General features: G+C 42.3%; 1 protein-coding gene across 1 annotated transcript in view; it reads left to right on the top strand.

Moving 5' to 3' along the window:
* Positions 1–3,156: 3,156 nt before the first annotated feature.
* CSE1L (chromosome segregation 1 like) overlaps positions 3,157–22,120 on the top strand; it is a 48,032-nt gene continuing 29,068 nt past the window's right edge. The window contains exons 1-3 of the mRNA XM_040460031.1: positions 3,157–3,284; positions 16,135–16,230; positions 21,641–21,783. Coding sequence (XP_040315965.1) covers positions 16,140–16,230; positions 21,641–21,783 — 234 coding nt within the window. The 5' untranslated portion in view covers positions 3,157–3,284; positions 16,135–16,139. The remainder of the gene's footprint in view (positions 3,285–16,134; positions 16,231–21,640; positions 21,784–22,120) is intronic.

Below are 22,120 nucleotides of genomic sequence, written 5' to 3' on the forward strand. Positions count from 1 at the left end.
GTGACACCTAACTGACTGAGCCATCCAGGTGCCCCAAGTTACTTTTTCTAATAGAGTCCTTAAGCTAATGATGAGGGGAACAATTAACAAAGAGACAATCACAAAGAGTGATAAATGCTATGAAGAAAACAGAAAGATATGAGGCTAGGGTTGCCAAATAAAATTCAGGGCACCTGAGTCAATGTGAATTTCAGATAAACAATGTATAATCTCTTAGTATGTCCCATGCAATATTTACACTAAAAAAATCATGCACTGCTTTTCTGAGATTCACATTGAACTGGGTGTCCTGTATTTTGCTTGCTAAATCTGGCAAACCTAAATGTCGAGTTACTGGGTGTGGACAGTGGGCAATTTCAGACAGGATGGTGACATTCGAGTTGGAATCTGAATGTACAGAGATGGAGTCAGTTATTCAGGGGTCTAGAAGAGCATTCCAGGCAGAGGGAAGAGCAGCTACAAACACTCTGAGGTGGGAGAAAGCTTGGATCTTGGAAGAACAAAAAGGAAGGTGAGGTGGCTACACTGAGTGAGGGTGGAGAGGAGGAAGGAAGGTGATGAGGTCAGGCAGGTTGGCAGGGGCCAGATCTTGCAGCGTTTGTGGGCTGTGATAAGAGATGTTGAACAATTTTACAAAAACTTACATCATTCACTCAAACAGAGCATTTTTTTTTTTTTTTTTACATTTTATCTCAGGAATTGCTTTTACATGTTCATAGGCAGGGTGCTATCAAAGATAAACAAAGCTGGACATTGTTAAAACAGTAAAAACAGATTTTATTCAGTAACTACTGACAGTAGGGGAAAGAGCAGATTCCGACTATGAAGAGGTGATTGGGCATTTTATTTTTTTTTTAATTTTTTTTTAACGTTTATTTATTTTTTTGGGACAGAGAGAGACAGAGCATGAATGGGGGAGGGGCAGAGAGAGAGGGAGACACAGAATCAGAAACAGGCTCCAGGCTCTGAGCCATCAGCCCAGAGCCCGACGCGGGGCTCGAACTCACGGACCGCGAGATCGTGACCTGGCTGAAGTCGGACGCTTAACCGACTGCACCACCCAGGCGCCCCAGTGATTGGGCATTTTAAAGGAGAATGAGGGAGTGCAGGAGAGAGTGAGGGCACAGGTAAAAACTTACAAAGGGTTGGTCGGTGTAAATGTGATCAGGTTAGCTATGTCTGCTAGCTGGCAATTATCAAGGTTGCAGCCTCGCACAGAGACCAAGAGACCGAGGCCTTACCTTCCTGATGACTGTATTTCAAAGGAACGGCTTTCAGGTCATTGAGAAAGACACTCCTAATTGCAACAGATACATATATATCTCAAAGAGACTGAAGAAGAATTCACAATTGTAAGCCCTTCTTAGTAAATGCTCTAAGATGGGGAGCCTGGGTGATTCAGTCGTTTAAGCGACCAACTCTGGATTTCTGCTCTGGTCATGGTCTCATGGTTCATGAGACTGAGCCCCGTGTTGGGCTCTGCACTGACAGCCGAAAGCCTGCTTGGGATTCTGTCTCCCTCTTTCTCTGCCCCTCCACTACTCACGCTTTCTCTCTCTCTCAAAATTAATAAACTTAAAAAAAAAAAAAAAGTAAATGTTCTAAGAAAGTGAGGGCCTATCCTTAGGTGTTGGGCTAGAACAAACACAAACAGTAAATTCTCCTGGCAGCATTGAGTTTTCTCAAGCAGTTATGGGGAGGGGGGGGAGGGGGAGACACTGGGGTCATACTAAGGTCATGGCATTATGCTGCTAGAAGCCAAGTTCAAGTTCGGTCATTTCTTGCTGCAGAGGTTTGGACAGTCATTACGTGGTGAGAGTTCTGCAATTCTCAGTGCCTATGTAATTCTGTGTTCTTATATTTGTTTCCTTGAATGATAACCAAATATGTGCCTTTCAGTCCCTGGAGGAGCAAACTAGCAATTGCAAGGGATGGGCTCTGAAAGAGCTGGGCCCGCTGGTGGCCAAAACTGAGGGCTGGGCCATAAGTCCTCATTGCTTCCTGTCATTGTCACACTCAATGGATCATAAGATCCTGCAGGCCCTACCTCTACAGTATCTCCTGAAGCTGTCCACTTGTTTCCATATGCACCATTACTCACCTGAGTCTGAGCATCTCATCTCTCTCCTGGAGGCCTCCAGTCTCCCCTGCTTCAAGCTCTTCCCCCCATACAGTCCATTTCCACACAGCAACTGGTGGGCCTTTTAAAATATAGATTTGGGGGTTGCCTGGGTGGCTCAGTCGGTTAAGCGTCCGACTTCAGCTCAGGTCATCATCTCGCGGTCCCTGAGTTCGAGCTCCGCGTCGGGCTCTGTGCTGACAGCTCAGAGCCTGGAGCCTGCTTCCGAGATTCTTTGTCTCCTTCTCTCTCTGCCCCTCCCCCGTTCATGCTCTGTGTCAAAAATAAATAAACTTTAAAAAAATAAAAATAAAATAAAATAAAATAAAATAAAATAAAATATAGATTTGGTGGCCATCCTGTAGTGGATGCACATAAGGCACAGTCTAACAAGGCTTATGAGCCCTACATCATCTGGCCCCTGCTGGCTTCTCTACCTTCCGCCTCCTGTTCCTCCGCACTTCATTAAGCCCCAGCCTAGTTCACGCCTGATCTTCACACAGCTGTCTCCTTGTTGAAACTCAGGCCAAATGTCACTTGTTCAGAGGCCTTCTCTGACCATCCAATGACCTTCCAAGTCACTGCCTGTCATATCACCCTGTTTTAAATTTTCTTCTCATAGCGCTTATCAAGATCTGAAATTATTTTGTTTATTCCTTCTCTCGCTCTAAAACATGCGCTCTGCGAGGGGGCAGAAAGTTCTCCGTCTAAGGCTATGGACAGGACTTTGAGCAGTTCATTCAACAGTTATATAAGACCTACTACGTGCCTCACTGAAGCCCTACGTCAGACGAAATCGCACTCCAGCTGCCCCTGGCCGAACCAGCGTCCATCGGGGGGGGGGGGGGGGGCGCGGGGGGGGGGGGGAAAGGATGAGGATTGCGATGCCCGCCCGCGGCGGTGATCTAAGCCAAAGGGCATTGTCGCTTGTGACGTCAGCGCAAACACGGAGCGCGTTTCCATTGGTTTTTCGAGTTTGGGTGGGGCCCGAGCGCTCCTGGCCCCGCCCCCCCGCCTCTGCCCTTCTCACGCATGCGCCCGGGCCGCAGCCTCGCCGCCGCGCCATTTTGCCGGGGTTTGAATGTGAGGCGGAGCGGCAGGGGTGGGTAGTGCCGGCCACAGTTCGCGGCTGAGATTCCCTTCTCCGTTCCCGTATCCCCAGGAGGTGAGGCGCGGGGCGTGCACGGCCTGGCAGGGTGGCTTCTTGGGACCCAGCTAGGGGAGGGATGCGGCGCTCCTGACACTTCCGAGCGCTGGGAAGCAAGGACCGCGCCTCCGGGCGAGAGCGGAATGCGGGCCCGTGCTTCGGGATGCGCCCTCAGGCGAGGTCTTTGCCTGCACCGACGGGTCTCTCTTCACCTCACCTCGCGGCGTCCCGAGGCTCGGGCCCACGCCAGGCGGCCCCAGGGCCTGTGAGGGGCGAGGGCCCCCGAGGCGCGGCCTAACGCGAGCTGCCCGAGCGTCCGCCCCTTCCCCTCCAGCGCCGCGCCGATTGGTCGCGCCGCCGCCGGGCCGCTCGGGAAGGCCGCCTCTCATTGGTCGCGCCTGCGCGTCCGTTCTCGTCGCTCCCGGCCACCCGCAACGTGAGCTGAGTGCCGCGGCGAGGCCTGTCCGGCCGGGCTGCTGGGTGAGGGCCGGCCGCCGCCCAGACCTCCTCTTGCCCCGACTCACTTTCTGATTTGAGAGGGGGGAACTTTAACTTCCCTGTGCTTCAGTCTCCCCGACCGTAACTGAGCATCGTGATCTCACTTTGCTGAGTTAAGGAGTATGTCCTAGTCCCTGCACCTGCCCAGTAATGTAGAGTCCAGCTCTTGGGGGGAAACGCGATAATACGGTAGTTCGGAGCATGAGCTTTGGAATTCGAAGGCCTGGGTTCGCTCCAGATTTGGCCTCTCCCTAGGAGTGCAATGCAGGGCTAGTCACTTCATCCCTCGGTGTCTCCCATTTCGTTATGCGCAAAGTGGGTTTGAAAACAATCTGCTTGGTAAAGTGGTTGTGAGAATCCACTCAGTTATTACCGTGGTTTACAGAGTCCCACCTGAAGTGACCGTTGTCCGCCTCTTCCACCCATCTGCTCTTAGCCGCTGTAGCTGTACTGCTGACTTCTGTTTTCTTAAATGTTCCAGGCTCGTGCCCACCGTAAAGCGTTTGGACCTGCCTTTTCGTTTGCTTGAAACTTACCGACCTCTTAGGTTTGCAAGACTGGCTCCCTGTTTCACGCCTCTTACACCTTCTTTGACCAGCTTCTCTGAGGGCTTCTTTCTTTCACCTCTTAATAGCATTTATCATTATCTAGAACTACTTAGAGTTGTTCACTGTCTCTCGGCTGCTGGGCTGTGAACTTGAAGAGCAAGGACCTTGCCTGTCTTTGTTGTTGTTGTGTTCTGGTGATGAGTGCTTGCCACGTGGTATTATTCCTTGGAAGCACAGAAGGGGACTTTTACTCTTTAATCCCACCAGCGTTCTTTTCTCATCCCCTCGCCCCCCACCCCCATCCGAAGTTTTTACTTGTGTGTGTGTTTCTCCAGTTTTTGCATAATTCCCAGGACTCTTAGTTCACCCTGTTCTCGCCACCCCGCCCGCCCCAAGACTCTTCCCCTTCTTTCCATCAATGCAAGGGAATTTTCTCTTCCCATCTGGTTACTTTGATTTCTGCTATTTGGGGGCTGGGACAGAGGTTTCCTACATTTGATCTTAGCCAAAAGGCTGAGAAGCGGTGGGCGCAGAGGTTTCCTATACAGGATTGGATGGGTTTGAGAGCACTGCTCTAGCTTTGGAATTAATTTGTTCTTTTATTCATTTAATAACTATAGAGCATCCACTTAATCTCTGGAAAAACAGTGAAGAAATAAACATGGACAGGGTCCTTTCCCGTGGAGAGCTTATATCCTAGTGGGAGAAAGAAACAATACAAATAAATGAATTAGATAGTTTCAGATACTGATAAGTGACAGGTGAAGAAGGTGGCATATGAGCTGAGACCAGCCATGGAAAGGTGAGGGGACAGAGGATTCTAGGCAGAGGATATAGAAAGTACAAAGGCTCGAGGATAGGAATAGACTTAGAATATTGGAGGAAGATCCAGCATGCTACAGTAGTGTATGAAGAAAGGAGAGGTGTCCAGGGGCCAGATCATGTAGGGCTTTGTAGACAATTACAGAGTTTGGATTTGATTCTAAATGGTATGTTCCTGTGATTAGAAAGCAGAGGGTGGGTCAAAGTGCCTTGATATGTTCTTGATGTGTATGTGCCAGATAGTTTTCATTCATTGGAACTCTTTCCCTTTCCCCAGATGTAAGGACTCAGGAATGGTTCTCTAATGTGGAAGAAATATCTAAGGAAAAGGCACAGATCTTGGATCAGCTTATGTCACAGATGTCTGTGAGATGGCCTTGGAAAGCTTTTATTCCAAGTGTTCATCCATAACTGAGGGCCTGTGGGAAGAGGCTAGACTTAGGTCCAGCCATTCATTCAACAAGAAGAACTTGGAATTTAGATACGTTTCTCATAATTGAGTTACTGTGGCACATGTGCTTTATTTTTTAACTGAATTGGTAAGGATTTCCAAAGATAGTTCTGTGGAAAAACTAAAGCATTGCCCCTTTTTTAAAGGCAAAAGAATGTATTTCCCGTTTTTAGTTTGAATCTTTATTTTAAAATCAGTAACACTTTCTATGTTTACATCTTGCTGATATTTTAAAAAGTCAAAGTACTTTCACCCGTGGCCAAATTAGGTGGCTTAATTAGACCTTGATTTTGCCCATGTATGGTGAATACCTATGGAGTATTCTCTAAAATTACCTTATTTGTCATGCTTTCCCAAATCAGGGCTAAGCTTATAATTTGGTTTTATAGACATTATCATTAAGGAGATACAAAAAGGGTTTGTTGATAAATATTTAGTTCCTCAACTAATACTAAATTGTAGAGTCTGTGTAGTATTTTGACTTTTAGGGATTGTTGCATGTATGTTTGTATATCTCCCCTGTCCCCAATGCACACTTTTTTAAAGTTTATTTTATTTTGAGAGAGAGAGTGCATTGGGGAGGGGCAGAGAGAGAGAATCCCAAGCAGGCTCTGTGCTGTCAGTTCTGAGCCCAAATCAAGAGTTGGTTGCTCTGCCAATTGAACCATGCTGGTGCCCCCCGCCCCCACTTTTTTTTAACTTACAAATAGTCTTATTTTAGTACCTCAACTTTGTCATTTTAGGGTCATTCTATCATGTGGTCTTAGAATCAGTTTTCCCCACCTCTTATTTTTCACAGTCAATTGACCAGAACAAACGTGTGAAATGATAATGCTTTTGATGGAAAAATCAAGGGAATGTAGCTTTTGAAAATAGTATAAGAAATATATATTAGGTATTTATCACTATTGTAAAGCTCTAGGGAGATTGAAATGAACAAAACACAAAGCCCCTACTCTCATGGAACCTAGAGTCTAGGGAAGAGAGAAGCACAGTGAACAAGAAAGCAAAGTAATATGGCCTATAATATTTGGGAATTTGGAGCTTGGAAAAATAGAATAAGGGAATGGAGAGTGACTAATGTGGGTGCTCTTTTAGATAGGATGGTCCAGGAACTTATCTCTGAAAAGAGACAACCTTGGAAAAAGACCTGAGTGAAGTGGGCAGTGAGCCATGCAGCTCTCCAGAGGCAGAGCTGTTCAGGCAGGGAGGATGGTAAGTGCAGAATCCTGAAACAAAAGTATGAACACTGACACAATATGAACAGTAATATAGGACAGATCTCAAATTCACTTTTTTAAAGAATTTATTTTTTTCTGTTTTAAAATTATTTTTAATGTTTATTTATTTTTGAGAGAGAGACACACACACACAAAGGATGACACAGGCTCTGCACTGTCAACGCAAAGCTCAATGTGGGGCTCGAACTCACTAACCATGAGATATGACCTGAGCCGTAAGTCAGACACTTAACTGACTGAGCCACCCAGGAACCCCATTAATTTATTTTTTTAATTTACATTCAAGTTAGCGTATAGCGCAACAGTGATTTCAGGAGTAGATTCCTTAGTGCCCCTTACCCGTTTAGCCCATCCTCCCACCCACAGCCCCTCCAGTAACCCTCTGTTCTCTGTATTTAAGAGTCTCTTATGTTTTGTCCCCCTCCATTTTTATATTATTTTTGCTTCCCTTCCCTTATGTTCATCTGTTCTGTGTTTTAAAGTCCTCATATGAGTGAAATCATATGATATTTGTCTTTCTCTGACTAATTTCGCTTAGCATAATACCCTCTAGTTCCATCTACGTAGTTGCAGATGGCAAGATTTCCTTCTTTTTGATTGCCAACTAGTGCTCCATTGTATGTATGTGTGTGTATACACACACACCACATCTTTATCCATTCATCTATCAGTGGATATTTGGGCTCTTTTCATACTTTGGCTATTGTTGATATTGCTGCCATAAACATGGGGGTGCATGTTTCCCTTCGAGACAGCATACCTGTATCCCTTGGATAAATACCTAGTAGTGCAATTGCTTGTTGTAAGGTAGTTCTATTTTTAATTTTTTGAGGAACCTCCATACTGTTTTCCAGAGCGACTGCACCAGTTTGCATTCCCACCAACAGTGCAAAAGAGATCCTCTTTCTCCACATCCTCACCAGCATCTGTTGTTGCCTCAGTTGTTAGTGAGCCATTCTGACAGGTGTGAGGTGGTATCTCACAGTGGTTTTGGTTTGTATTTCCCTGATGATGAGTGGTATTGAGCATTTTTTCATGTGCCGATTGGCCATCTGCCTGTCTTCTTTGGAGAAGTGTCTATTCATGTTTTTTGCCCATTTCTTCACTGGATTATTTGTTTTTTGGGTGTTGAGTTTGATAAGTTTTTTATAGATTTTGGATAGTAACCCTTTATCTGATATGTCATTTTCAAGTATCTCTTCCCATTCCGTCGCTTGCCTTTTAGTTTTGCCGATTGTTTCCTTCGCTGTGCAGAAGCTTTTTATTTTGATGAGATCCCAATAGTTCGTTTTTGCTTTTGTTTCCCTTGTCTCAGAGATGCGTTGAGTAAGAAGTTGTCATGGCCAAAGTCAGAGAGGTTTTTGTCTGCTTTCTCCCCAAGGATTTTGATGGCTTCTTGTCTTAACATTTAGGTCTTCATCCATTTTGAGTTTATTTTTGTGTATGGTGTCAGAAAGTGGTTCAGGTCCATTTTTCTGCATGTCGCTGTCCAGTTTTGCCAGCACCACTTGCTGAAGAGACTGTCTTTATTCCCTTGGATATTCTTTCTTGCTTTGTCAAAGATTAGTTGGCTGTATGTTTGTGGGTCCATTTCTGGGTTCTCTATTCTGTTCCATTGATGTGAGTGTCTGTTTTTGTGCCAGTACCATACTGTCTTGATGATTACAGCTTGCTAATACAGCTTGAAGTCTGTCGGATTCACTTCTTCCTTGAAACACTTTTAAGTGAACAGAAACGAATTATGGTGGGTAAGTTGGTCATGTAACTGAATTCCTATGTTGTTGGGGTTCCTCATAACTGATCCTTGAAGAATAGTCTCTAATCCATACCGGGAACTCCTGTTTTAGCTAGTTGACTGACATTGACTCATCCTTTAGTTCATGCAACAAATGCTTACAGAATATTCTATGTGCCAGGCAGTGGTAAAAGTCCTGGGCTTACAGAGACAAGACATACAAAGTCCCTGCCCTAAGGAGCTTACAAATAAGGATAGCAGTTACATTAAAGATACTTAAAAAAGGCAAAAAAGCTATTTCAGATGATGTTACTGCTGTTAATAGTGTAGATGATAGTGATGGAAGGCCTTTTTAAGAAGTTGATGGTGGGCTGACAGCTGAATGATGCCCAGTATCAGATTAGAAGGAAGAGCATTATTACAGGCATGGAGAACTGTCTTGGCTGGTTCAAGCAACAGAGGGAAGGCTTTGTGGCTTGAGCACAGAGCCAAAAGGAAGGTAGGTGAGGTTGACAGGTGTCAGATTGCATAAGACTTTGCCATGGTAAAGAGTTTGGATTTTTAATTCAGATAAATTATGAGGAATCTAAGAGATTTTGGTTGTGATATGTACAGTGCTATAGGAACATAATGAAGAAAGTTAGTGAAATGCAAAATTATTGAGGAGTGTATTAAACTCAACAGAATAGATCCAATTAATCTCTAATCCTCCCAACACACACACACAGTTTCTAACATGCTGCCTTGCGTAAATCTCAAAAAGGTAGGACAAATTTGTGTGATAGAAAAAGATGAGTTTTGTTTCGTATTTTTTAAGCTCGTGTATACTGATGTAAATAATTTTGCTTGGCAACAGCCAACTTTCATGATTTCATAACAGATCGAGCATTTCAACACAAAAAAAGAATGGGAAATAAATTGATTAAATCACATGTTGCAAAGTTTTATATAATGAAGTAGTTCTGTGGCCAAGTAATGAGGGGGAACTCTGTGTTAAACAACATTAACCTGATAACTTACTGCTTCAGTTCCTGAAGACTTTAAGGTGAATTTCCAAAAGGGGATTATAATGTATAGCATTTGCCAAACTATTTTTTTGTAAGATTTTATTTTTAAGGATCTCTTGACCTCACAGCCCTTAGATCAAGAGTCACATGCTCCACCGACTATGAGCCAGCCAGGCACCCCTACCTTTTCCAAACTTTTGATATAAAACCCAGAAAGGGTGGCCTCTCAAATTGTGTGTATGGTTGAGTAGGACTTAATATTCATGCCATGGAGTGTTTTGCCCTGGGTCAAAAGAAGTGAATAGATTGGTGGGCAAATCTACTAGAACAGTCAGAATATTGGCTTCCCTTATGATAAAAATGTTTCCAGTTTCTAATAAGGAGAATACAGATATTTTCAAACAAATCTTTCTCCTTAGAAGGTTGTGGTTTCTGGCTGTGGAGGTATAAGCTGCACAGGCACAGCATTAACTATAGCCCTTTGTCTATCTGTCTCCCTCCCTCCCTCCCTCCTTCCCTCCCTCCCTCCCTCCTCCTTTCTTCCTTTCTCCCTTCCTCAACATGTCCTTTCTATTGCCATTCCCAGTGCTTCCATTCTAGGTCAGGCTTCTGTCATTATTTCTTCCACCTGAGAGATAAGATAGCCTTGGTAGGAAGAGAGTAGACCTATAGAGTCAGACTGATTTGAATTTGATTTTTTTTTTTAAGTTTATTTATTTTGAGAGAGAGCAGGAGTGAACAGGGGAGGTGCAGAGAGAGAGAGGGAGAAAGAGAATCCCAAGCAGGTTTGCGCTGTCAGCACAGACCCTGACACAGGGCTCAAACTCATGAACTGCAGGATCATGACCTGATCCAAAACCAAGAGCCGTTCACGTAACCAACCAAGCCACCCAGGCGTTCCTGAATCTGATTTTTATTAACTCTGTGTGACTTGGGGCAAGTTAATCTCTGTGAGTCGTCTTGTATGTAAAATGCTTATATGAAATGATATGAAGCATACAAAAACATTTAGCATTGTGCCTGGTTCATAGATTGTGGTTCATAGCATTGTGCCTGGTTCATAGATGTGCCTGGTTCATAGATTGTCCCGTTTAAAAAAAAAGAAAAGTGTCCTAACAGATCTTCACTTGTTCCCTTCAGCTCCATTCCGGAAACCATTACCAGCCCAAAGTTCATATACTCCACTTTCATTAAGTTTTGACCCATTTCAAAAAAACCGTAGTGGCTTCCTATTGTACCTTAAATCATGTAACTCTTCAGCTAAGTCTTAAGGATCTAATAATATGATCTGATCTCAGCCTCCAATTCCACTGTTCCCCAAAGGAGCTATGTAGCTTCCTGTTTGTTACTTTGCTCACACTAGTTCTTGTGTTGGATGGGTCTTCATTCTGTTTTGCCTTTCCAGTTCTATGTATCCTTCAAGTTCAACTCAAGACTCAGCCTCTTGGAAATCTTGGCCCACATGGAAATGTAGGCCAAGTGACTCTCTTGTTAACAACCTCCTAACAGTTAAGTTTTTGTGTGACTAATTTGGCACCTCTACTCCAGGGGACAAATGTGTTTCAGGCTTTCTTTTTGGATGCACATACTGTGGATTATGCAACTTTCTCTGTGGGATGTGGGGTAGCACTCTGCAAACACTTTAGTATTTCTTAAGTAAGACAAATTTTTATACAAAGTAAGATACTTTATTTATAGCCTCAGGCAGTTTGGGCCAGGTTTTGCTGCTAAATGAGTTTGCCACAAACTTAAAAAACAACAACAAAAAAAAACCTTTCAGTTTATAGATTTTTGGATTTCAAAACTGCAGGAAAGGGATTAGTTTGTAGCTGGAATCACAGTTGTGTCTTGTCTTCCAACTAATATGTAAGCTCCATTGAGAGCCTAAATTTAATTACCTGTGACAAGGTCATTTTAAAAAGACAACAAAATTTTATTTACTTACTTTTTAATGTTTATTTACTATTAGTGAGAGAGCGCGAGCAGGGGAGGAGAGAGAGAAAAGGGGACAGGATCTGAAGGGAGCTCTATGCTGATAGCAGAGAGCCCTGTGCAGAGCTAAAACTCACAAACTGAGATCATGACCTGAGCCAAAGTCGGATGCTTAACTGATTGAGCCACCTAGGTCCCCTTAAAAATGCCATAAAATTTTAATAACTTTCTGATTGTAAGTATAATACATACAGGTAGTTCTGTAGGATATCAGGAAAATCTAAAAGAATATGAAGAGAACAAAAATGTCCGGTGTTCATCACATAGACATTTATCACTGTTTACATTTTGGAGTGTATTTTTCTATAGATGGGGGTATGTGTACATTTTTAAAAATTTTAAGTAATCTCTGTACCCAGTGTGAGGCTCGAACTTAAAACCCTGCACCCTGAGATCAAAAGTTGCACATTCTTATCAACTGAGCCAGCCAGCCACCCCTAAATTTTTTTTTTTTTTTTTACATAATTTGAATTGTGGTGTATTTGACTTTTTTTCCACTTAGCTTAATTACATTTTACAAAAATTATTACATACTTAATTTTTTTCTTCTTTGTTCTAGAAGCTCCAAATTTAGTTGGGTGCATGGTTGCCTTGAAAAGACGACATTTCCTAAGTTCCTGGGAGCTAGTGTGACTTTTTCCCTAAAGCTGGGTCCTGGGATCTAAGCAGAAGTGCAGTTTTAAAAAATAACTATTGAAGTATAACTTACTGTGAGTTCATGTGAAGTGTACTTTTTGGTGAGTGTCATTAATAATTGTATACAGTTGTGCATCTGTCACCACCATCTCCTCAGCACGGTTTTAGAACATTTTTTATCGCCCCAGAAAGTTCTGTCAGTTTGCACTTAATTTTACCTACTCAGCAACAACCCGGAGACCACAGAGTCCTCTTTTATAGCATTCTCAAGCTTTTTGTTTATGGAGAATGATGTGTGCACGCACTCACTCTTATAATCTGTATATATGTGCTGTTTTTTCTGTCTGTATTTATGTCATCAGTCATGTGGGTATAAGCCATAGATTTAGTTTAGAATTTGTAATGTATTAGATGTTAATTTTTTTTGGCCAGTGGCAGTGTATTCTGTGATTTATATTTGGTGTTGTTTAAGATTTGAATATTTACTTAATAAAATTGTTACTTTTTTAAGTTTACTTATTTTGAGAGAGAGAGGGAGAGAGAATCCCAAGCAGGCTCTGCACTGTCAGTGAGGAGTCTGATAGGGGGCTTCTTGAACTCACGATCCATGAGATCATGACCTGAGCTGAAATCAAGAGTCAGACGTTTAACCTTAACCAGTTGAGCCATGGAGACCTTCCATCCTCCCCCCCTTTTTAAGTTAATGGTTACCTTTTTTTATTGAGCTGTAATTGACATTACCATTAGGTTCGGGTGTATAATACAATGAGTAATATATGTATATATTGTGAAATGACCACAGCACATCTAGTTAACATCCATAACTAAACATAATTACAGATTTTAAAAAAAAAGTTTTTTTTAATGTTTATTTATTTTTGAAGGAGAGAGAGAGAGAGACAGAGCAAGAGCAGGGGAGGGGCAGAGAGAGAGGGAGACACAGAATCTGAAGCAGGCTCCAGACTCTGAGCTGTCAGCACAGAACTGGATGTGGGGCTTGAACTCACGAGCTGTGAGATCATGATCTGAGCTGAAGTCAGATGCTTAACTGAGCCACTCAGGTGCCCTTACAGATTTTTTTTTTTTGTCATTAGAACTTTGTTTTTCTTACATAGGCTCTGTGCCCAACATGGGGCTTGGAACTCATGACCCCAAGATAAAGAGTCCCATGCTCTACCGACTGAGCCAGCCAGCTGCCGCACAATACAGTATTGTTTGTTTGTTTATCTATTTTAGTAATTTCTGCACCCAATGTGGTGCTTGAACACACAAGCCCAAGATCAAGAGTTCCATGTTCCCCGCAACTGAGCTGGTCAGGTGCCCCCTATATTATTAATTATGGTCACCATGCTATACATTATATCCTCATGACTTACTTATAACTGGAATTTTGTACATTTTGACCCTCTTCACCCATTTCATACACCCCTAAGCCCCACCTCTGGTAACCACCATTTGGTTCTCTATATGTATGAGCTCTGGTGTGTTTGTTTAAATTTTAAATTCCACATTAAAGTAATCATACGGTATTTATCTTTCTCTGACTTATTTCACTTAGCATAATGCCCTCAAGATCCGTCCAGGGCGCACATGGCTGGCTCAGGGCATGCAACTCTTGATCTTGGGGTCATGAGTTCAACCTCTACGTTGGGCATAGAGCCTAATTAAAAAAAAAAAATCCATCCGTTTTGTCACAAGTGGCAGGGTTACCCTTTTTATGGCTGAATAATATTCCATTGTATACACATTATCACATTTTCTGTATCCATTTATCCAGTGATGAACACTTAGGTTATTTCCCTGTCTTGGCTGCTGTAAAAAAAAAAAAATGCTGCCGTGAACATAGAGGTGCAGATATCTTTTTGAATTAATGTTTTTTTTTTTAATTTTTTTTAAATTTTTTTTAATGTTTATTTTTGAGACAGAGAGAGACAGAGCATGAATGGGGGAGGGGCAGAGAGAGAGGGAGACACAGAATCGGAAGCAGGCTCCAAGCTCCGAGCCATCAGCCCAGAGCTTGACGCGGGGCTCGAACTCACGAACCATGAGATCGTGACCTGAGCCGAAGTCGGACGCTCAACTGACTGAGCCACCCAGGCGCCCCTTGAATTAATGTTTTCACTTCCTTTGAGAAATACCCAGAAGTGGAATTTCTGGATCACATGATCTGTGATAGTTCTTTTTTTAATTTTTTGAGGAATCTCCATACTATTTTCCACAGTGGTTGTACCAGTTTACATTCCCACCAGCTTTTCTCCACATCCTCATCAACACTTGTTATCTCTTGTCTTTTTGATGATTGCTATTCTAACAGGTGTGAGGTAATGTCTCATTGTGGTTTTGATTTGCATTTTACTGATGATTAGTGAAGTTGAGAACCTTTTCATGTAACCGTTGGCCATCTCTGTGCCTTGGAAAAATGTCTGTTCAGATTTTCCGCCCATTTTTTACTCAGATTTTTTTTTCTTTTTTTTTTTGCTTTTGAGTTGTGTGGGTTTTTTTTTTTAATTTTTTTTAATGTTTATTATTTTTGAGAGAGAGACAGAGACAGAGACAGCAAGCAGGGGAGAGACAGGGAGACACAATCAGAAGCAGGCTCCAGGCTCTGAGCTGCCAGCACAGAGCGTGATGCGTGGCTCGAACTCACAGACTGCGAGATCACGACCTGAGCCGAAATCGACGGCTTAACCGACTGAGCCACCCAGGCACCCTGAGTTGTGTGGGTTTTTAAAAATATATTTTGGATATTAACCTCTTATCAGATATATGATTTGCAAATAATTGCTCCCATTTGGCAGGCTGCCTTTTCTATTTTGATGGTTTCCTTTGCTGTGCAGAAGCTTTTTAGTTTGATGTAGTCCCACTTGCTTATCTTTGCTTTTAGTGTAGAAGGTTCCTTTTTAATCATAATAATAGCTGTCATCCTCTGAACCCCAGCGTTCTCTCCCCAGGTACAGATTCTTAGCATCTGGTTTGTTGTCAGTGCTTGTGATTGCATGTTGTGCACAAAGAAATTTATTCTAGTTTCTTTAATCTCAGAACTCTTTATGGGATCCTTACTTCTTAAAATTGTAATTTCTTATGGTGGCCCCTTTTATTTATTTTTTTTAATGTTTATTTTTGAGAGGGAGTGAGACAGGTGCTAGCAGGGGAGGGGCAGAGAGAGAGGGAGACACAGAATCTGAAACAGCCTCCAGGCTCCAGTTGAAAGCACAGAGCCTGACATGGGTCTCCATCCCACGAACTGTGAGATCATGACCTGAGCCAAAGTCGGACACTTAACCAACTGAGCCACCCAGGCACCCCTATGGTGGGCCTTTTTATTTTTATTTATTTTTATTTATTTTATTTTATTTTTTATTTTTTTTAAGTTTATTTATTTTTGAAACAGAGAGAGAACATGAACAGGGGTGGGTCAGAGAGAGAGGGAGACACAGAATCTGAAACAGGCTCCAGGCTCTGAGCTGTCAGCACAGAGCCCAACGCGGGGCTCGAGCTCATGGACCGCGAGATCATGACCCGAGCTGAAGTTGGACGCTCAACCGACTGAGCCACCCAGGCGCCCCATGGTGGGCCTTTTTAAAAAAAAGTTCCTACTGAGTCTTTTTTTAAACTCTTGTCTGCCTTTTTTTGTAGCATTAAATCTAATAAATGTTATGTGACTTTGATCAATTATTCAGCTTTGTTTTTCTGCACCTTCTTTTTTTACTTTGTGGTATGTATATTCTTCATCTCAAAATTAGCTAACCATTTTCAAAAAAGCCCATTATCTTCTGGAATTTTGTCTGAGCTGAGTCAGGCTTATATAGCCCATACCTTAAAATGTAACAAGTGGATGACCTTCAGAGAGGGGAAGACCCATAGTACAAAAGTACTCTTTTATGTAAATCACTATGTCCCAATGTGACCAATTTACCAAACCTCATTTTTTGTTTTAGGTTCTATGGCAATGGAGCTCAGCGATGCAAATTTGCAAACGCTAACAGAATATTTAAAGAAAACTCTTGATCCGGATCCTGCCATCAGACGTCCAGGTAAAGAGAATAGATGTTTTGTGGTTTGATCTATTCTTTAAGAACAGGTGAGGAAAACCTTTGCATAATCTACCTGTATTTGTAAGTTAAAAAAAAAAAAAGATTTACACTTTGATTTTCAGGCATAGTTTCTTTTTCATTCTCCAGCTATAAAGTAGATGGTTGGCTGCTTATAGCTGCTGTAATGTATGGTGATGGGTGTTTTTGGTTTGGTTTTGTTTTTTGAGTAAAATCTCTTTTATTTGGTGTCTTGGATTAAAAAGCACTGTGTCTAGAATACCTTGTCCCTTCACCTTTCTGAAAATCCCCACATTTGCCAGTTTTAGAGAGATAATAATTAGGGCACAGAGATGAAAGTTAATTGCCTAAAAAGTGATTAATTAAATCAGGTAATGAGACAGTCTCATAATCCCCATGTTGAGTTTGATTTAATTAATACGTTTTAAGACCAAGGTTCCTCTCTTCTGTATTTGACCAGTTTCTGTTAGAAATTTAGTATAAGCTTAGATTTTCTTTTAAGTTTATTTATTTTGAGAGAGAGAAGAGAGAGAGTGCCTGTCAAGTGCAGGGGAGGCAGAGAGAGAGAGGGAGAGAGAGAATCCCAAGCAGGCTCTGCACGGAGTGCTGGACCAATGCGGGGCTTGAATTCCTGAACCGCCGGAGATCATGACCTGACCCAAAGTCAGACAAGAGAGATCAAGAGTTGGATGCTTAACCCTGTAAGCCACCCAGGTGCCCCTAAGCTTGGAATTGTAAACTCAGATGCCCACAGGAGTCAGATGTGAAGGTAAATGATGGAGGCAGGCCAAGTGGGGACTGGTAATATGTGACTTACATACCTTGGTTAAGGGCTTTTGGGATGAGCTAACTTTGGGGGATTCAAACCAGTCTTGCTGGATCAGATTTCCAGCTTTGCTTCAAAAATAAAAGACGTTTCGGGGCGCCTGGGTGGCGCAGTCGGTTGAGCGTCCGACTTCAGCCAGGTCACGATCTTGCGGTCCGTGAGTTCGAGCCCCGCGTCAGGCTCTGGGCTGATGGCTCAGAGCCTGGAGCCTGTTTCCGATTCTGTGTCTCCCTCTCTCTCTGCCCCTCCCCCGTTTGTGCTCTGTCTCTCTCTGTCCCAAAAATAAATAAAAGACGTTTCTGTGAAGTGTGCAATGTCCTCATTTTGAAATGATAACATCTGAGTTCAAAAAATTGAAATACTGTGCAGAAAAAGCAAACTACTTCTGAGAGCCAGATGTCTCTTGTGGGAGGGGTAGTAAGTTGATGGTTCTCAATGTAAGCCTTATTAAAACCAGGTATGGTCATCCCACTTCTGCAGAACATACTAATGTGCATGCTCAGAAAGAGGCTTTTAGCATGGCCTCACAAAGAAATGAGTGAGTGATTGCATGTGTGTATGTGTGTGTGTTGAAGATTTATGTTCTGTAAAATAAGTAGAATTGTAAACATGTTAATACATCCATTCTCTTCTAGGATAGCCTTGTGATTTCTGAGAGGGAAAATTGTGGTTTTCCCCATTAGTGCTTAAAGAAGTAATGTGTTCTTGGAGGAAGGAAAATTAATGGCTGTAATCTTCTTAGACTTTCCCAGAAAGCCTCTGCAAACCCTGTCTGTTGAAAATGATTTTTAATAATTGTGTGTTTGTAAGGTGAGGTGGTTACTGTTTTACGATTCCAGGGACAGAGTGTAGGAATAAATTGATGTTTTCTGGAAAAGAGTTATGAACATAGCATTTCTCAGGTTGTACTAGACCAACTCAACATCTTTAGAAAATGATCTGGAGGTTGAAATGTGTAGCGGATCTCAGCTTATAGATAGCACTGTGCTCCTTTGGTTCTTGAGATGAGACTGGTATGGATGAACTGGAAGACAGTTTGAGGCGCTTTGAGTGTGTAGAAACATGTCGTTGTAGGGGTGCCTGGGTGGCGCAGTCGGTTAAGCGTCCGACTTCAGCCAGGTCACGATCTCACGGTCTGTGAGTTCAAGCCCCGCGTCAGGCTCTGGGCTGATGGCTCAGAGCCTGGAGCCTGTTTCCGATTCTGTGTCTCCCTCTCTCTCTGCCCCTCGCCCGTTCATGCTCTGTCTCTCTCTATCCCAAAAATAAATAAACGTTGAAAAAAAAAATTTAAAAAGAAACATGTCGTTGTAAATATTTTGTGAGCAAGTTGAAGGAAATGAGCACAGAAATAATTTGACTTAAACTCCTGAGATTTCTTTCAGGGTATTGATTTCAATTTAAGAAAGAGATCTGGCAATTTATATGGGCTTTCCCCAGAGCATGGATACAGTGTGTTGCCCTGTGGGCAGTGCTAACCACTGAGAGGAAACAGCCAAAGCCTTCCAGACTCCTACAAAACCATAGTGTGTCCCTCTTGAAAATCATTTTCCAGTTCATTTTATTTATTAATGTTTTTATTTTTGAGAGAGAGAGAGAGTGTGAGCTTGGGAGGGGCAAAGAGAGGGAGACACAGAATCCAAAGCAGGCTCCAGGCTATGAGCTGTCAGCACAGAACCCAACATGGGGCTCAAACTCACGAACTGTGAGGCCATGACCTGAGCCAAAGTTGAACATTTAACTGACTGAGTCACCCAGGTGCCCCAACATTTTCCAGTTTACCATTCCTCATCTTTTTTTTTTTTTTTTTTTGAGAGAGAGAGGGAATGAGAGAGAAGAGAGAGCGTGCACGTGTGAGTAGGAGTGGGGTAGAAGAGGAGAGAGAATCTTAAGCAGGCTCTATGTCCAGTGCTGAGCCTGATGCAGTGGTCAGTCTTACCACTGACTGTGAGATCATGACCTGAGTTGACTCTCAGCTTACTGAGCCACCCAGGCGCCCCCTAGCATTCCTCATCTTTTATTTTTTATTAAAAAAAAAAAATGTTTTTAACGGTTTTATTCAGTTTTGAGAGACAGAATGTGAGCAGGGGAGGGGCGGAGAGAGAGGGAGAAACAATCTGAAGCAGGCTCCAGGCTCTGAGCTGTCAGCACAGAGCCCGATGTAGGGCTCAAACCCACGAACCATAAGATCATGACCTGAGCTGAAGTTGGATGCTTAACTGACTGAGCAACCCAGGTGCCCCATATTCCTCATCTTTTAAAAAAGACATGATGAGCACAAAGTAGGGAAGATTTGAGGATGGACGCCAAACTCTTGGGACCCAGTTCAGAAAGAAGAGAGGTGTAGATTGTAGAAAATACTAAATTGTAGAAACTAATAGATGCTAAAAGGAGACCTTCTCAATACATATCGGGACCTTAGGGTAGGTGTTGCCTTATGAAGCTTGTAAAGAGGAAATGTTATAAACCCTCACTGTGATCAGTAAACTCAGAAGACTGATTATCCCTTAAGTGTAGGAGTTGAAAATATGTGGGTAAAATCTTTGAATATTTTTTGCTGGTATTAACAATGTTTAGTTTGAGAAGAACATTGAGGGCCAGTATGATAGAATAAGGACTGCACTAAAACTTTATCAGTGATGAAATCTAGCTGTGTGATCTTAAGACTACCTAACTCCAGCGGTCTTGTTTTTATTATTTATTTATTTATTTATTTATTTATTTTTCAGGGGTCTTGTTTTTAAAATAAGGATAATATACCTATGGGTAGTAGTGACAGTTAAGGAAATAATAGATGCGAGATGTGAGTAAAGCACCAGACCCATATGATTAATAAAAATCTACATTAGCATGCATTAATCATTTGATTTTCATCACAGTAGTATAAATTTTTTTTTACTGCCATTACTAATAGTACTAATAATAATCCTTCTGGAATAAACCAGAACAGTCTTCAACTTGATGGTTCCACTCAGTGAAAAATTTTTTAGTGTTTTTATTTATTTTTGAAAGAGAGAGAATGAGTAGGGGAGGGACAGAGAGAGAGGGAGACAGGATCTGAAGCAGGCTCTACACTGACAGCTGAGAGCCCAGTGTGGGTCTCGAAGCCACAAACCGTGAGATCATGACCTGAGCTGAAGTTGGATGCTCAACTGACTGAACCACCCAGGTGCCCCTTGGTGATTTTTTTTTTTTTACTGTAATTCTTTATAATTTTTTTTTACATTTATTCATTTTTGAGAGACAGAGACAGAGCACGAGTGGAGTAGGGGCAGAGAGAGAGGGAGACACAGAATCCGCAGCAGGGTCCAGGTTCTGAGCTGCCAGCACAGAGCCCGACGCGGGGCTCAAACCCATAAACCGTGAGATCATGACCTGCTCTGAAGCTGGACGCTCAACTGACTGAGCCACCCAGGTGCCCCATCCATCCCTCAGTGAATTTTTGATGATAGGTTGGTGCAAAAGCAACACATGTTTAGTAGAAACCATACTTCAGATTGTGAATTTTGAACTTCTCCCTGGGCCAGTGATAGGCGGCAGTACAATACTGTTTCACGGTGCTGGGCAGTGACAGCAAGCCACGCTCCCATTCAGTCATGTTGTCACAAAGGTAAACAACCAGCACACTGACAACCATTCTGTACCCATATAACTTTTCTGATTTCACTCTCAGTATAGTACTCAGCAAATTACATGAGATAGAAACACTTTGTTATAAAATAGGCTTTGCAATAGATGGTTTTGCCCAACTGTAGGCTAATCTAAGTGTTCTGAGCACTTTCAAGTAGGCTGGGCTAATGAGTACATGAGGTATAATGAATGCAGTTTTGACTTCTGACATTTTGAACTTAGCATGCTTTTATCGGGACATAGTTCCATCCTAAGTTGAAGAAGGTCTCATTATGAATTTGCCAGAGAGTCACTTAATCTGAGAAGCAGATTTTCCTTCTGCAGGGGTGATCAGTCAGGCCATGTTACAGGTTTGCCAGAATCAAGTGAGGTGTATTTTTGTGTTTTTTTAACTAAAAAAAATTTTTTTTAATGTTTATTTATTTTTGAGAGAGAGAGAGCACAAGCAGGGGAGGGGCAGAGAGAGTGGGAGGCACAGAATCTGAAGCCTGCTCCAGGCTCTGAACTTTCAGCACAGGGCCCAACATGGGACTCAAATTTACAAACCTTGAGATCATGACCTGAGCCTGAGTCTGGCACTTAATTGACTGAGCCACCCAGGTGCCCTCAAGTGAGTTTTAATGGATGGTAAAGTGATTTGAAACTGTTTATTTAGAGAGAGGGAGACAGTGCAAGAAGGGAAGGGGCAGAGAGAGAGGAGAGAGGGAAAAAATCCTGAGCAGGCTCCACACTCAGTGTGGAATCTGATGCGGGCTCAGTCCCACAACCCTGGGATCATGACCTGAGCTGAAATCAAGAGTTGGACACTTAACCAACTTAGCCACCCAGGTGCCCCTAATTTTTTGATGCTTTTAATCAGATCTACATAGCTCACCTGTATATAAAATGGAAAGATTTGGTTAAAGTAACAAATCTTCTAACATGAAAATTCTTTTACAGCTGAGAAGTTTCTTGAATCTGTAGAAGGAAATCAGAATTATCCACTGTTGCTTTTAACTTTGCTGGAAAAGTCCCAGGATAATGTTATCAAAGTGTGTGCCTCAGTAACATTCAAGAACTATATTAAAAGAAATTGGAGAATTGTAAGTATTTTGTGAACACACAGTCTCATACCTGTATGTTTAAGATTTATATATGCAGTGCTCCTGAAAGATTCAGACACAGATTAAAGATAAAATTAAATAGAACCCTCTTCAACAAAATATTAGCAGATCAAATCCAAAAAGGTGTAAAAAGAATTACAAACTATGACCAAGTGGGATTTATCCTAGGTATGCAAGGCTGGTTCAACATTGAAAAATCAGTTAATGCATCATATCAGTAGATGAATAAAAAGCATTTAACAAGATCCTACCCCCATCCATGGTAAAACTGTCAGTAAACTAGGAATGGAAGAGAACTTTCTTGACTTTATAAAGA

Source organism: Herpailurus yagouaroundi, unplaced genomic scaffold (assembly GCF_014898765.1).
Source record: "Herpailurus yagouaroundi ecotype Mexico unplaced genomic scaffold, PumYag 246, whole genome shotgun sequence".
NCBI lineage: Eukaryota > Metazoa > Chordata > Mammalia > Carnivora > Felidae > Herpailurus > Herpailurus yagouaroundi.